The following is a 15,815-nucleotide window of genomic DNA, read 5'->3' on the forward strand; positions in this document are numbered from 1 at the left end:
GTGTTTATTCCATTACTTGGTTTCACATAACTCTTATGATGTCATTTCGTACAATTTTACGGGAAATTAAGCAAGAAATAAACCTATTTTAAAAACACATATTGGGGGCTTCCCTGGTGGTGCAGTGGTTGAGAATCCGCCTGCCGATGCAGGGGACGCGGGTTCGTGCCCCGGTCCGGGAAGATCCCACATGCTGCGAAGCGGCTGGGCCCGTGAGCCACGGCTGCTGAGCCTGCGCGTCCGGAGCCTGTGCTCCGCAACGGGAGAGGCCACAACAGTGAGAGGCCCGTGTACCATAAAAATTAATAAATAAATAAATGTGGAGGAAACAAGTGAAAAAGGATCCTTTGTAAAAAAAAAAAAAAAAAAAACACATATTGGGACTTCCCTGGTGGCGCAGTGGTTAAGAATCCGCCTGCTAATGCAGGGGACATGGGTTCGATCCCTGGTCTGGGAAGATGCCACATGCCGTGGAGCAACTAAGCCCGTGCGCCACAACTACTGAGCCCTCACACCTAGAGCCCATGCTCCGAAACAAGAGAAGCCACCACAATCTCACCGCAACTAGAGAAAGCCTGTGCGCAGCAACAAAGACCCAATGCAGCCTTAAATTAATTAATTTAAAAAAACACAAACAAACAAACATATTTATATGTACAGGCTCACTCGTATACTTTTTAGCAAATATTTAAAAAATAGTCAGCCACTGTTCTTCCTTTTTGTAACAGTTTCCCAATCAGCCAAGACAGGAATTTAGAACAAATCTAAAGGAGAACATTTGTAGAACACTGAATATATACTATTGAAATAAATGTTCATACAGAATACGCTGGCCCCCTTGAAACACTTAACTATTAAAAATCAAGACACTTTTCAAAAAAAGAATGACTGCCCTGATCTTGAATAAAACTGAATCATAGGAAACATTATGCGGAATGAAATAAGCCAGACACAAAAGAACCACTATTGCATGATGCCTCTTACATGGGGTACCCAGAGTGGACCAATTCATAGAGACAGGAAGGAGGATGGTGGTGGCCAGGGGCTGAGGGGAGGGGGGACGGGGAGTTAGTGTTTAATGGGTGCAAAGTTTCAGTTTGGGAAGATGAAAAAGTTTCTGGAGATGGATGGTGGTGATGGTTACACAACAGTGTGAATGTACTTAATGCCACAGAACTGTACCCTTTTTTTTTTTTGGTGGTACACGGGCCTCTCACTGTTGTGGCCTCTCCGGTTGCGGAGCACAGGCTCTGGATGCGCAGGCTCAGCGGCCATGGCTCACGGGCCCAGCCGCTCTGCAGCATGTGGGATCTTCCCGGACCAGGGCACGAACCCGTGTCCCCTGCATTGGCAGGCGGACTCTCAACCACTGCGCCACCAGGGAAGCCCAGACTCTGCTCTTAAAAATGGTAAATTGGGGACTTCCCTGGTGGTCCAGTGGTTAAGATTTCACCTTCCAATGCAGGGGGTGCTGGTTCGATCCCTGGTCAGGGAGGTAAGATCCCACATGCCCCAAGGCCAAAAAACCCAAAACATAAAACAGAAGCAATATTTTAACAAATTCAGTACAGACTTTTACAAAAATGGTCCACACCAAACAAATCTTTAAAAAAAAAAAAGGTAAATTGTATGTTACGTGTTTTTACCTCTGAATGGAGCACACTGTCTACACTCGTTAAAATGAGTCCACCCAGAGCCCTCTGCTGTTTAACTAAGAACTCCCCAAAGATCACTGATCTGAAATGGGGTTCTTTTGTTATCATCTAAAGTTATTTTTCTAAATTTTGTAACTTAGAAACTGCTGGCAGGATGCGATTCCGGTCCAGTTCCTTTCACCGTGTCTCATCATTCACTGTTTCAAAGCTACTGGAAACCCATTTTGAGCATCACCAGGGTGATATGAGTGAGATGCAGAGAGAATGCTCATCAAGGACCATCCTACACCTTGGATGTCAGGCAGGGACCTCACTATGGGACACCTGAATAAGATGCCCAAAGACAATAAAACGTGTCATTTCCTGAGTTCTGGAGCAGAAATATTCAGAATCAACTAAAATAACACCAAATTCAATGACCTCTCCCACATTTTTTAAGTATTTCATAATACTTTTTATTACAAAGTTACACTTAATCATAAAGAAAATGTGTAATGTAGAAGTGACAGGACAATTACCCCAAATCCTACCATCCTGGCAAAAAAAGTTCATATTTTAATGGACTCCTTTCAACTTGCTTTTCGATCCATTCAAAAATTATATGAAGATCTATACCTTTTGTTTCTTATTTGGTATCACTTAGAAGGGAAAATAGGAAATCAGCATGAACTGCCCACTTCACAGAGACCCAGCAATCCCACTGCTAGGCATATACCCTGAGAAAACCATAATTCAAAAAGAGACATGTACCAAAATGTTCATAGCAGCCCTATTTACAATAGCCCGGAGATGGAAACAACCTAAATGTCCATCATCGGATGAATGGATAAAGAAGATGTGGCACATATATACAATGGAATATTACTCAGCCATAAAAAGAAACGAAATTGAGCTATTTGTAATGAGGTGGATAGACCTAGAGTCTGTCATACAGAGTGAAGTAACTCAGAAAGAGAAAGACAAATACCGTATGCTAACACAAATATATGGAATTTAAGAAAAAAAAATGTCATGAAGAACCTAGGGGTAAAACAGGAATAAAGACACAGACCTACTTGAGAATGGACTTGAGGATATGGGGAGGGGGAAGGGTAAGCTGTGACAAAGCGAAAGAGAGGCATGGACATATATACACTACCAAACGTAAGGTAGATAGCTAGTGGGAAGCAGCCGCATAGCACAGGGAGATCAGCTCGGTGCTTTGTGACCACCTAGAGGGGTGGGATGGGGAGGGTGGGAGGGAGGGAGACGCAAGAGAGAAGGGATGTGGGAACAGATGTATATGTATGACTGATTCACTTTGTTATAAAGCAGAAACTAAAAAAAAAAAAAAAAAAAAAGATGAATTCATACTAACTGCTCCTGGAAAGTTACTTAGTAATAAAAGGAGGACGTTTCTTGAATTCTGTGCTGGGTCAGGTAGGAGGCTAATTCTCTGAAGTGGATAATTTTGTCTCCCTTGGTCAGTAACCCCATGAGGCAGGTTTTAAACGCCTTTCCAACACCTTCGGGATCCTGTAGGGCTGACGGCCCCCTCCCCCCGCAGAGTTCCCCCTGCCTCAGCCTCTGCCCCTGCTCTTCCCTCTGGGAGGACCACTCAGCCTCCAGGCCTCCTTGTCCCTGATGGGACCCCATCTCTGCTCACAGAGCGGCTGCTCCCGTCTGCCGCTCCCATCCCTTACTAAGCCCTTGTCCTGATTTAGTTTTTCTTCACAGCCCTAGAATGTCTCCCCATCACAGTATAAGTCTGTCTGCTTATCACAGCCTGCACGCCTGACAGTCAGCAAGAACACAGACTCCATTATTGTCGCTCCAGCTCCTAGCGCCAGGCCCCCGGACATCACTCCACAAACATGTATCACGAACTAATCCTAAACCCATGAGGAGTCTGAGGACCTGAGAGCTGAAGAGTCGGCCAAGGTTCACAGCTGTGAAGCCACAGAGCCAGAATCTGACCCGGGAGTGGGCAGCAACCCCACGGGGAGAGCCTTCGAGTTCATTTCCAGAAGATCCAAATAGTTGCCACCTGGGATGAAGGCTGCCCGTGCCCCCCTCACTAGATGCAAGTGCTCGGGTGGGAAGTTGCCTTCCTGGCACTCAGAAGAGCACAAACGGGGGCTTTTCTCTCCTATAAGCCTGGGGCAGGTGTATCTTCTCTGAACTTCAGTCCTCTTGGGTGTAAAACAGATATAACGCCGTCTGATCTCCCAGGGCTGTCATGAGGATCAGAGGATACACAGCAAAGAAGCAATTTTTGTCAGCTGCTAGGAGTCATGTACGTGTACAAGATTACTTTGGTTTAAGAGGGAGAATTATCAGAAGGTACTGCACTGCCACTTGCCTGGGATTTCAATGTTTTTGCTCTTGTTTTTTGCTTTTTGTGTGTTCTTAAGAGACAGCACAGCCAAGAAAGCTAAATTTGATGCTATGGTGTGCTGAGTCTGATGAACTGAATTTCATATTACCTTTTACATTTTTACATCCAGAAAGTCATTAATTAATGAGGGGAAACATGGTCTCAGGGGATCTGAACTTTTGGCAATCCAAGAATGATCTCACTAGACTGAGAATGTAGGTGCATCGCCGGCGAGGGGATCCTTACTTGGTTCGTTCAGCGATGAAGCCCAAGCATCTTGAACAATGCCTCGCACGTAGCAGGTGTTCAATAAATATTTGTTGAATGTTGACAGATTCAAAGAATGAAAGAAATAATTAAACAACTGTGCGAACGTTCTTTGCCAAAAATATTACTCACTAGATACACACTGAAATTTAAGGAGGAAAAATGTCTTTTCAAGCCCAAAGTCTCCTGCTCTTTGTCACTCAAAGAGCAGAAGGCTTTGTATAAGCCCTGAAGTGTGAACACATAGGACGTCTCCCCCAGTAGGAGGAAAACATGCCTGGTGAACGCACCTCAAGAGGAAACTGCAACTCCTTTGTCTGTCAATCCATCATCTTTCTCAAAACAAATACATGCAGTCGCTTTTTTTCTATTTTCTGGGGCATCACACTAAGAGTCCACATTGCTCCTTCATCCTGCATGGCCCTCTCTCTGCCTTTCACATGGGTACCCTCGGAAATGACTCAATCCTCAGTCACAACATCTCCACAAAGATCGGCAACCCCACCACTCCCAATCTGCATTACGTAAAGCCAAGATGTGGAGGCCAAGTGAGGTTGCCCAGGATGCATGCTATACAACCTGTATAGGAGCACTATACAACCTGGAAGAGCATTACATTCTCCCAGCACTAGGGCCCAATTTACTTCATTACAGCCTTTTTAGAGGTATGATGTTTTACGGGGACCACAGGGGTTATAAATAAACGTCAATTTTATAAGTATCAAATGGCTATGGTTGTAAGCTACCTTTACATTTTTAATATTATGGATGAATTTATTGCTAATTTTTTTAATTAAACAGGATCACATTTTCTAATACATAAGATATGGAATATGTTAAATATCCATTTCATAAAACTGGAGCACTAGGGTCCAAACACGAATACTTTAACAACATGTAAACACATCAACTATTCTCAAACTGTGCAGATGTTTTTGCATCATGAAATACTCCTAATCAAATACTTCTTAGTCTATAGGGATAATCATACAAGGCACTGCACTATATCAAGTGATAGAAGCAATGGTTTTCTCAAAACGTACCAGGTTATCATTTGGTTACTTAATCGAGGGTTCTTGTGCTCAGAAAATAATCCTATGGCAAAGTTTAAGAGAGTTGCCCATTGCTAATGGAGCTCAATGAATATGAAATGAACCACGTGTGCTTTCCAATAAAAGCGAAATCACATGTAGCATGCTTTCACCATCAGGAAAACTGTGTGGTTCAGAGCTAGCTGCAAAAGTATCATCTACTATCACATAAATGTTGGCTTGAAATACAAAAAAATTAAATGACATTTGGTATTTATTTTCCCTAACTATGTATTTCCATAGCTAATATCACAACATTAGAATAGTTATCAACCAGCTTGTATAAAGCTCCAGACTGTATTTAAATAGTTTAAATGTGGTTAAAAAATAACCTCACATGTGAAGATAAAGAGAAACAAACCCTGCACACTGAAGCATCATTTTCCAAAAAGACACAGAAAAAGTAAACTTTAATTACAGTAAATTTAAAAATCAGAGTAAAAATTTTAGTCTATCTCACCATCATAACTGTTAAATTCATCTTGGTGGATTATTTGCTTATTAGAATCACAAGAGTTCCACAAGGATATTGGTACTAAACAGTAAAGAATGTCACGGTGCTTTCCAATAGATAGTAAATTTATGGGAAAGACAGAGAAAATCCCTGATCATCACATTTTTTTTCTTACTGATTTTAATAGCCCAATGTTTGGAAAAGAAGTCAACTGAAAGTGAAAGAAAATGTGAAAAAATGTTTATATGTTAATAGTTATAATATCAATACAGAAAACCATTACAATATAAGCCAGGAGTCCAAAACAACAATTAAAGCTGATGCCAAAATGGTCTAAGACAGAGGTTAGTATAATTGTTGTGGAAAGGTCCAGAAACGAGATATCTAGGCTTTGTGAACCCTACAGCCTCTGTTCCAACTACTCAGACTACTCAGCTCTGTCACTGTGGCCCAAAAGCAGGCACAGACAATATTTAACAAATGGGCATGGCCGTGTGCCAATAAAACTTCATTAATGGACACTGAAATTGGAATTTCATGTGTCACAAAATAGTATTATTATTATTTTGATTTTAGAAAACCATTTAGGACTTCCCTGGTGGCACAGTGGTTAAGAATCCGCCTGCCAATGCAGGGGACATAAGTTTGATCCCTGGTCCTGGGAGATCCCCTATGCCACGGAGCAACAAAGCCCGTGCGCCACAGCTACTAAGCCTGCGCTCTAGAGCCCGTGAGCCACAACTACTGAGCCCGCGTGCCTAGAGCCCATGTTCCACAACAAGAGGAGTCATCGCAATGAGAAACCCACACACGACAATGAAGAGTAGCCCCTGCATGCCGCAACTAGAGAAAAGCCCACGGGCTGCAACGAAGACCCAACGCAGCCAAAAATAATAAATAAATAATTTATAATAAATAAAACCATTTAAAAATGTAAAAACGGGGACTTCCCTGGTGGTGCAGTGGTTGGGTGTCCACCTGCCAATGCAGGGGACACGGGTTTGAGCCCTGGTCTGGGGACATCCCACATGCCGTGGAGTGGCTGAGCCCATCCATGTGCCACGGCTGCTGAGCCTGCACTCTAGAGCCCGCGACCCACAACTACTGAGCCCGCGTGCCACAACTCCTGAAGCCCAGGCGCCTGGAGCTCGTGCTCCGCAACAGGAGAGGCCACCGCAGTGAGAGGCCCGCGCACCTAGGCGAGGAGTAGCCCCCGCTCGTCGCACATGGAGGGGGCCTGCGTGCAGCAACGAGGACCCAATGCAGCCATAAGTAAGTAAGTAAATAAATAAATAAATGAAAAAAGTTTTTAAAAAATAAAAATGTAAAAACCATTCCTAGCATGCAAGCCACACCAAAAAAACAGCAGCTGACTGGCTGTGGCTGGCAGGATATAGTTTGCCAACCCTGGGTCTAAGGCATCACAGAACCAGCCTGCACGTGCAAGACCAAATACAAATACACATGTGAGAACAAATCCAACAAGATTTTAAATAAAGGTTTTTAAAAAATAACCCTTGGGGCTTCCCTGGTGGCGCAGTGGTTGAGAGTCCGCCTGCCGATGCAGGGGACATGGGTTCGTGCCCCGATCCGGGAGGATCCCACATGCCGTGGAGCGGCTGGGCCCGTGAGCCATGGCCGCTGAGCCTGCACGTCCGGAGCTTGTGCTCCGCAATGGGAGAGACCACGACAGTGAGAGGCCCGCATACCGCAAAAAAAAAAAAAAAAAAAAAAAAAAAAATTAACCCTTTAAAGCTATGGCTGTATCTGATCTTGCCACCCATTTACCCTGAGAAATTCATAAAGAAGGCCAGCCTTGGAATTTGGTTTTGAAAGGAATAGATTTTATACCTATTAATGAAAAGGGAGGAGGAGGAAGAGGTAAAATCCTGGAACTGAAGAGCATTTAAAACTCATGGCTATATATACATATTGGAAACTCAGTTTTCACATCCATACCTCAGGATAGTATATGCACGTTTACAAGATGGTAACATCTAACAACGACATTGCATTGAGAACTTAACTTCTCACTTTTGGTGGGTAGGTCAGCTGGGCCCAAGTCCACGTCCTCCAAAGACACTGGGCTTACAGTAAGAAAACTGCTCTTAGAATACTTCTAGTCTATACCACACTTAATTCTATGCACTTTTAGATTTCTCGCTAGTTGTATTTTTGTAACCCTCTTTCCCAAGTAGGTAAGTTCCTAGAAAGAATCATCTCATAATCCTTCATCTCCCTCAATAATCATGATTAGTATACACTAGGGCTCAAAGAAGTTTTTTTTTAATAATAAAGTTTGTTTAATAAATAGTAGGAAAAATACACGTATTTGCAGTTTTATATTATGATAAACATTTTAATGTGGTGGAAGAACTATCCATTTTCAGGAGCCTTATCTGGACCCATGTCCATAGGCAGAGTCAGAGGAAAGTCGACCCACTGCTAGTCTTTCTCCAACTCCCTCCAGACCTGCTGACACCCAAACCACCCACATGTCCTAACCCTAACCCAAAACTTGCACCCTGTTTGGGGGTAGGTGTTGAGGATACATCTTATGTAACCATCAGAAACCAGACGGAATTGACCAAAGTGTTAGAAAATATAACATTCAGAGATCTTAAGTTACAAAGTCCTAATATTAATCACCAAGTATTCTATTAGTCAACAGAAGAAAAATAAATTCAAGCAGAATGTATAATGCCCCCACTTCACTCTTCCAAAGGCAGAAGGGCCTTCAAAGGCCAAATACTTGCAAGGTCACTCTCCCTGTGTGGCTTCAATTACCCAACTGACTATTCCAGGGCACAACTGGTCTTTGATATGTGTAACCATTTTTGTAATGGCCTCTACTAGAAACCTATCCTTTCTATATTTAAAGCTTGGACATCTTGGTCTGAGGTGGTATTATGGGACATCAGAAAGAAGTAAAGGACAAGATGGTAACAAGAAGCTGTACCTCCCCCTCCTTCATGGAGGGAGATGGGTCATCCTATATCAAAAATAGAACCAGTGGAGGCTGACAAAGATCTTGCCTTATTGGGGGCTCCTTTGCAAGAGTCGATTTTTCCTAATCAGGTTTCAATCTAAAGGACCACAGAAATGAAATCAACTCCCTACTGTGGAAAATTACAAAATGTTCACCAAATTAGAAGATAATAAACAAAGAAAACCTGAGTGCACTCTTGTGGAGAAAACTCCCAGAACTAAACCTGAGTGCCCTCCCCAGCCTCTCTGGACACAGACTGAGAGAGCAGGTGGGGACAAAGGCTTTCAGGGTGAGAAGGTTGCTTGGGAAAGGACAGCTCTGCCTGAGGGGGGCTGCTAGCCCCTGCTCTTCCCCTTCTCCCATCACTGACAAGAATGAAGCCAGACTGTAATTTGGAAAAACAACTAAAGTACCACTGACTCAAACACAAGTAATATTCAAAAGTACATACCTATGAGAGAAAAAGAGACAGAACAGGAGTCTGTCAGCTGTGGGGAAATCACTAAGAACTAGGAAGGATTTGGAGTCCAGCAAAGCCACAGTGCTAAGGAGCTCAGTGTTCCTTTCTCTGAAGTTATAAGGAGTTAAACATGGGAAGGAAACAGAAAGAACATGGTGGGCATCATAACTGTTACAGCTTAACTAAGAACAACATTAAACCCTACTTCATGTTTAAAAGCTACCTCTCCAAGATTACTCACTAAATGTACTCATAAATACTGCTATTGGGACACAGTTAGATGAAGTCCTTAATAGCCATTAAAAAAGTATAAAAATTGTGTTTTACCTGAAATCCAAATCAGAATAACATATCTTCCAGTTTGAATTCTGAATGGGACACAGTCATCACCCCATCTGTCAAGTGAATCTGCAAATCTAAAATTTTAAATGGATATGCAACACCGCAGCCTAAAAATGGTGTCTATTAAAATGATCAAGCGCCAATCTGATTAGAGTCCGTGAGTCACCATCTTCCTGATCTTCCAACTAAAGAAGTAGAACTCTTGCTGGTGTTCAGTGGATCAAATGTTTCTCACTCATCAGAAAATTTACTGAGTGCTTCTACAGTGAACATAGGATCCACATGCATGCAAAACCATTTTATTGGAATGCTTTGAAGATCACTAGCAACCTCCAGATCCCCCAGGTGCCAGAGGAGTCACCTGTCAAGGTCTACTTGTGATGAAGACCTTGTTATTTGGATTCCCCAGCTAGAGTTCCAATCACCAAACTCATCTGCCAGAAGAGACGTCGATCTATTTCCCATATGTTCTGCTACTTGGGAAAGGATCAACTGGGTAATGGCCATTAATCTAGCTCAGGTGTATGCAACAATAAAGGAAGTAAGCTTTACATTTTAAAGGGAGAGAAACAAGGGTCAACTCTTTGTCATTGGTCCTCGTGTACCATCCTCACCAGCTAATCAGCCTTTGCCACCAAACTCCAAGACCAAAACCCTCGCTCATTCAACCAATACCCAGTGAACATTTACTGTGATTAAGACTTTTGTGCACCTTTGGTTTTAAAAAGAGAACTTTAAAAGCAAACCTGATGGCATCCATGGATCAGAGGTTGGTTTGGTCAAGGTGTTCACTTGCTCCCAGTTGAAGTCATCATCTTCAGCCTGACTGTATCCACACGTGCTATAAGGCTCATCAAAGAGGCAACCACCTAAAATGTAAAAGAAGGAAGAGTAGCATTAGTAAATAATGACCAGAGGTCTGGGGTAAGCTATGATGACTCCATAAACCTACTCGATGCTCAAAGCGATTTGATTTGGCCTTTTTGCTCAGGAACTGTGGATTCTGACCCCATTGCATCCTTGCGAAGCGCTAGCTGAGTATTCACCATGCCTTGTCAATAATTCTATATTATATTGTTCCCCCAAAAGAATCCAACGTCTGTATAATCCAACTGAAAGTAAGACCTAAGCAGATTTATAACCCATATTCCAGATTCATATGAATTAGGCATAATTGATCTTGTGTTCAAAACTTTAATAGAACCATCCTAGGTGTTCAATGTGTTTTCAATAGAAAAAAAAATTATAATTTGTCCAAAAAGATGAACAGAGATACTTCCACCATACCACTGGTAGAGGAAAAAACACAGTAAAGATTATGGACCTAGCTTACAAAATATTTTTCTAAGGATTATTCTGAATCGAACATAGAAACAGGTTTTGCTTTAATACTTTGGAGATTTGAGGTCTCAAAATTAAAAGAGATTATAAATTTGCCTACAGTCCACACAATTTTGAAAGGCAAGAATAAATTCACAACTAAACATGTGGTAAACATCTGCTTGATATCAATGCTAAAAATGAAGCAACTTAAACAAAGAATAAGAGAAAATGCAGTATATGCAAAGCCGGTCCGCTGTTTCAGCACCCTGGGCACTGTGATGATTTTAAGTACCACCCCACATCTTCTTAAGTGCCTCCTGTTGACTTTATTATAGCATCAAATCTTTCCCCCAATGCTTCACATTGCCAAAGTGAAGGATTATATCAATCATCTTAATTATCATGAAAATTCTACTGCCCATTACATAATGCTATTAATTATATCAATTTAAAAGATTAATTATAATCACTTGCCAATGACGAGAATTAAGGGTCTGGTCAAGAAAACACAAACATAAGAATATAATTACACTATGGCTGTACTGTATGCCCTGGCAGCAAGAAAATAAATAAAACAATAATAATAAAGCAACTGCACAAACTCAGAGGTAGGGTCACCTGGTCCAATTTCCATCCACATGCTTCCATCAGTTCTACAACCTTCTAGACAGACAGACAGCTTCTGAACAGGTGGGCACCCAGCATTTAGAAAAGCATACCTCCCATGTAGATGATTCCCCTTAAAAAGGCCCAAACACTGCTTCTTGAAATGTATACCCATTTATCTCAGCTCTTCGCTGTGAAGAAACAGTGAAAAAATCTCAGCTCTTACACGGGAAAGCTAACTATTTGAAAAGAGCCGTCAAGTTCTATATTTTTGCTTCTCCAGGCAAAACATGCTTTGCTCCCCCTCCCTCCCACTAGAAGGTTCTCAGATGGTTGCCATCCTGACAGGTGTTCTGAACACTGTCCAGTTCATCAGCACTCTTCCAAACCAATGACTCCCAGTACTGCAGCCCGAATTCAACTGGCTACTTCCCTTGACCTCAGACTGTCAACAGTCTGAGCTGACTGCTGGTCCATCCCGAGATTCCTGGAGCCTGGAACCCCACATGTCTTCCTTATACCACTGCCATCGAGCCATTTCTCCCCTTTGCAATAAGGGAAGCGACTAAGGGAAGTGACTTTCTGTACATTTCTCCTTTCTAAACCCCATATAATGTTTTCAGGGCATCTCCCCAGCCTGTTGAGAGCTTTTGGGATCGTGATTTTGCCATTTGGGTGTTAGTCTTCCTACCTAGACTTGGGTGATTTGCCAATTTGATTAAGCATGCTTTCTGTCTGCCTCCAAATCACTGATAAAAAATGTTCAACGGGGCAGAGACAAGGGACCTCGGGCCATTTTCCCCAGGCCATTTTAAGAGGTGTCCCCCAGCTTTCTGCCTTTGTCTTAGTCACTGGCTCTAGGCATGATGGTGAAATCAGTGGCCCTGGACACCATCCTCTGTAACACTTTTAACAGAACTGGCCAATTAAACATTCTGCTGGGAACAGAAAACTCATTATAAAGATACAGCATTAACTCAATACTTCACCTTGACAACAACTGGTAATTTATACTTCCCTCTTACTCAGCTTTAACAAGTTCAGAAACAAAGTGGATTTGTTTTAAGCGCATAATACTAACAACTTTCCAATTTGGGGTAAGAAATGTTAGAAGGCTATGCAAACATTTATGAGAAATATTTTCCCTTGATTGCAAATCCTAATTTTGATATAGAAAATAGCTTCAGTGCTGTAGGAATAAGCCCAAACAGCAGTAGCACTGATAATATTCAAAAGAATGAAAGAACCATGAATTTTGACAGAAAAGGGACCCCCCCCAATAGAAGCATAGATAGCACTTTGATGAAAGTCCTGCAGTGCAATCTTAAACAGTGAGAAATAGCTTGCGGGGGGCGGGCATCTGCAAAACAGCTCAAGTCTGGTTAAAGATCTGGTTTAGGAAACAATTCTTGGCACTGCAGATATAACCAAATATAAAGGCGAGAGCTTGCATGGCTGACGGCAAACCCCAAAGACTAATACAACATTGGTGCAAGGATATAATTTTCCCATTACATAAAGCTGTTTTTATCACTTGAAAGGAAACATAAAAAGAAGGCCATGGTTCCTTCTAGACCCACATAGGATTACGGAAACACTGGAAAATAGGATAGACTGTGAATTTCCTGTTGCCCAAAGATATGGCCCCCTGCACATCAATTTTCAGGTCCACTACTGGCCTTCATCCAACAGATGCAAGACCCTAAAATAGCAAAGGTGGTTTATTGAGCTAAAATAAGGCAATTAAGGTAAAAAGCAATGGGATATAAACAACTCAAGAGAGCAAAATGAAGGTTTTAGATTTCAAGGCAACATTGTGTAGAGGTGAAGTGAACGGGTCCCGGGGTCAGACGCCTGGCACTTCCTCATTATTGCCCTGCTGGCTTTGCGTCTGTAGACAAATCATTTAGCCTCTCGGAACCCCAATGTCTTTACCTATAAAACAAACATAACATGTCCCTCACCTGGTGTTTCTGATGAATCAGTAAGGCAGCAAGTGTGGCTGGTCTAACAGAGTTGGGCAAGTCCACCAGTACCAGCTTTTACTAGGTCTTAAATTGTCCTTGCCGTCTGTACCTCCTACAAGGACTCTGAGGAGCTCACTGCATTGCAAAGAGTTGGAATATAGAATTGGAAATTTTAATGCGTACTTTGTAAGGAGGTGAAGTGTGTGGGCTCCTCTGTGGCCCTATAGGAGCAAAGAAGAGAGGCCAGCTGGGCTTTTCAAGTGAGTGCCTTGGGGCCAGTGAAGAATGTGATAAGGAAGCAAAGTCCCTGAAATATCATGAAATGAAGCATTTCCAAAAGTAAGTCTCCTGCCTTTTTCAGGATAACACAGACCGTGTGCCATCATGTAGAGGCATACAGTTAGCAACAAATTGCCAAGGTTTCCCCAGAATTGTCATATTTGGACCGATGCCCAACAGCTCATGGCTGGGCCATATTCACCCCTCAGTCAAGGTAAATTATTTCTCTTTTGTGGAGGGGAATCAGGACTAAACCAAAGGTCATATAAGAGATGGAGGAAAGGTGATGCAAGCCGGGTGGGTGGTGGCCGGCATCACTCTTATTCTCTCTCTCTTACATAAATACACACACACACACGTGCCTGCCCACCTGCTTCCATCATACCTTGAGAAAGGCTTTTCCTTAGCAAATTTGAACACAACACACAACTTGTGCTGGAATAAGGAGTTATTATGTGAAAGGAAGTGTCAATGGGTGTCAAATACCCGGGTAATGGACCACAAGGATGGTGGCTTCTGACCAAGAATGATGACTGTATGGCCTGTTCCAGGACAGGTGGTGCATAATAACATGACGATTAAATTAATAAAATTGAGGAGAAGTGAAAGTTAAAAAGCAAGGAAAGTAGAGCAGGAAAAAAAAAAAAAAGGACAAGATGATATCAGGATTATAACTAGGACTCCACCATTATCGCCAAGTAATAAAAAATATCACTAGGCTCATTCACGGGGCATTGGCCACACATTTCACTTTAAGCTTTGGGGTAGCCAGTGCCAAGAGGAAAAAGTGATTACACAATTCACAGTATCTATGAGATGATAACATTAATACTAAAACTAACAGCAGGGGCTTATATTTACTGGGGACGTGTTTAATCCTCAGGCCGACCCTATAAAGTAGGTACCGGGATACTAGTTTTACACACACAGAAACTGAGGCACAGAAGGGTTACAGAGCTTGCACACAAGGTCCCAAAGCTGGAAGACAGTGATGCAGAGGTTTGTACCCAGGGATCCTGTCTTTCAAACCCATATTCTGAACACTATGTGACACTCTATCTCCCAAACTGAAAACTTGAAAGAAACACAACTCCTACTCCTAAATCCAGAGGGAAATATGTTCCCAGAGCCCTAGTATGAAACAATCAATATGAGTTAATGAACATAGTTCTCAGGGGCGGTCACCACAGCAAAGCAATGGGTTTTAGGGTTTATTCAGTAACATGTCAGGATAGCATGTCATCAGACTTTGACTGGATAAACTTGATTTAGTGGGAGCTCAGTGCATTCTAGGATAAAACTGTAATATTCCTTGCAACAGCCTTTATGAATATTGCTTCTCTCAACAAAGTCTTAATGGGCTGCCATGAGTTTGAGTATTTACCCCCCAACTAAAAAGTACAGGCTGTCGGTGCTATTACTGAAGCATGATGCCATGCGCTTTAGAAATCAGGTGAAACCATGTTATTATTATTTTTTCATGAAAACTGCGGAGTTTAAGAGGAACGGGTGTCTAAAAGCTTAGGAGTTCTGATCAAAAGTCATTTTGATTATAACTCTTAGTCGTCTTGACATTTCCTAGAGCTGGTACATGGTAGGCACCCAATAAATGCTTCTTCAGAAAAATGGGTAATGAATTTCCCAAAATTCTATGCAGAATTTGGCTGCAATAATTTTGTTTAAAATTTTTTTCTAAGTGTAAGGTAATATCCACTTAAACAATGAAAACGACCTCAATCGAGCCCCACAAAATACCCAGCCCTGTCCTGGTGTATTCCAAGATGAATCAGCTCCAAATGTGACTAAATCATTGAACATGTTCATTTTTTATTATGGTTGAAAACTATAAGCCAGTTAAATGTTAATGAAGTCTCCACAAATTATGACTTTTGCTTTAGAAAAGTTGAAATCTTATTTTTTTCCCGGCCATAATTAGATAGGAATGCTAGTTGTCTATAAAGGTCATCCATGATTTATGAAAATAAAATACTGTCATTTGCATATTGGAGGGAATTTATCTTTCTTC

General features: G+C 42.0%; 1 protein-coding gene across 3 annotated transcripts in view; it reads right to left on the bottom strand.

The window, feature by feature from the left end:
* PTPRM (protein tyrosine phosphatase receptor type M) overlaps positions 1–15,815 on the bottom strand; it is a 748,579-nt gene that overhangs the window by 552,902 nt on the left and 179,862 nt on the right. For all 3 annotated transcript variants that reach the window (XM_082641116.1, XM_082641117.1, XM_082641118.1), the window contains exon 2: positions 10,361–10,483. In XM_082641116.1, the coding sequence (XP_082497242.1) occupies positions 10,361–10,483 (123 nt within the window). The remainder of the gene's footprint in view (positions 1–10,360; positions 10,484–15,815) is intronic.

This window comes from Mesoplodon mirus, assembly GCF_964341445.2.
Source record: "Mesoplodon mirus genome assembly, chromosome: 13".
NCBI classification, from domain to species: Eukaryota; Metazoa; Chordata; class Mammalia; order Artiodactyla; family Ziphiidae; genus Mesoplodon; species Mesoplodon mirus.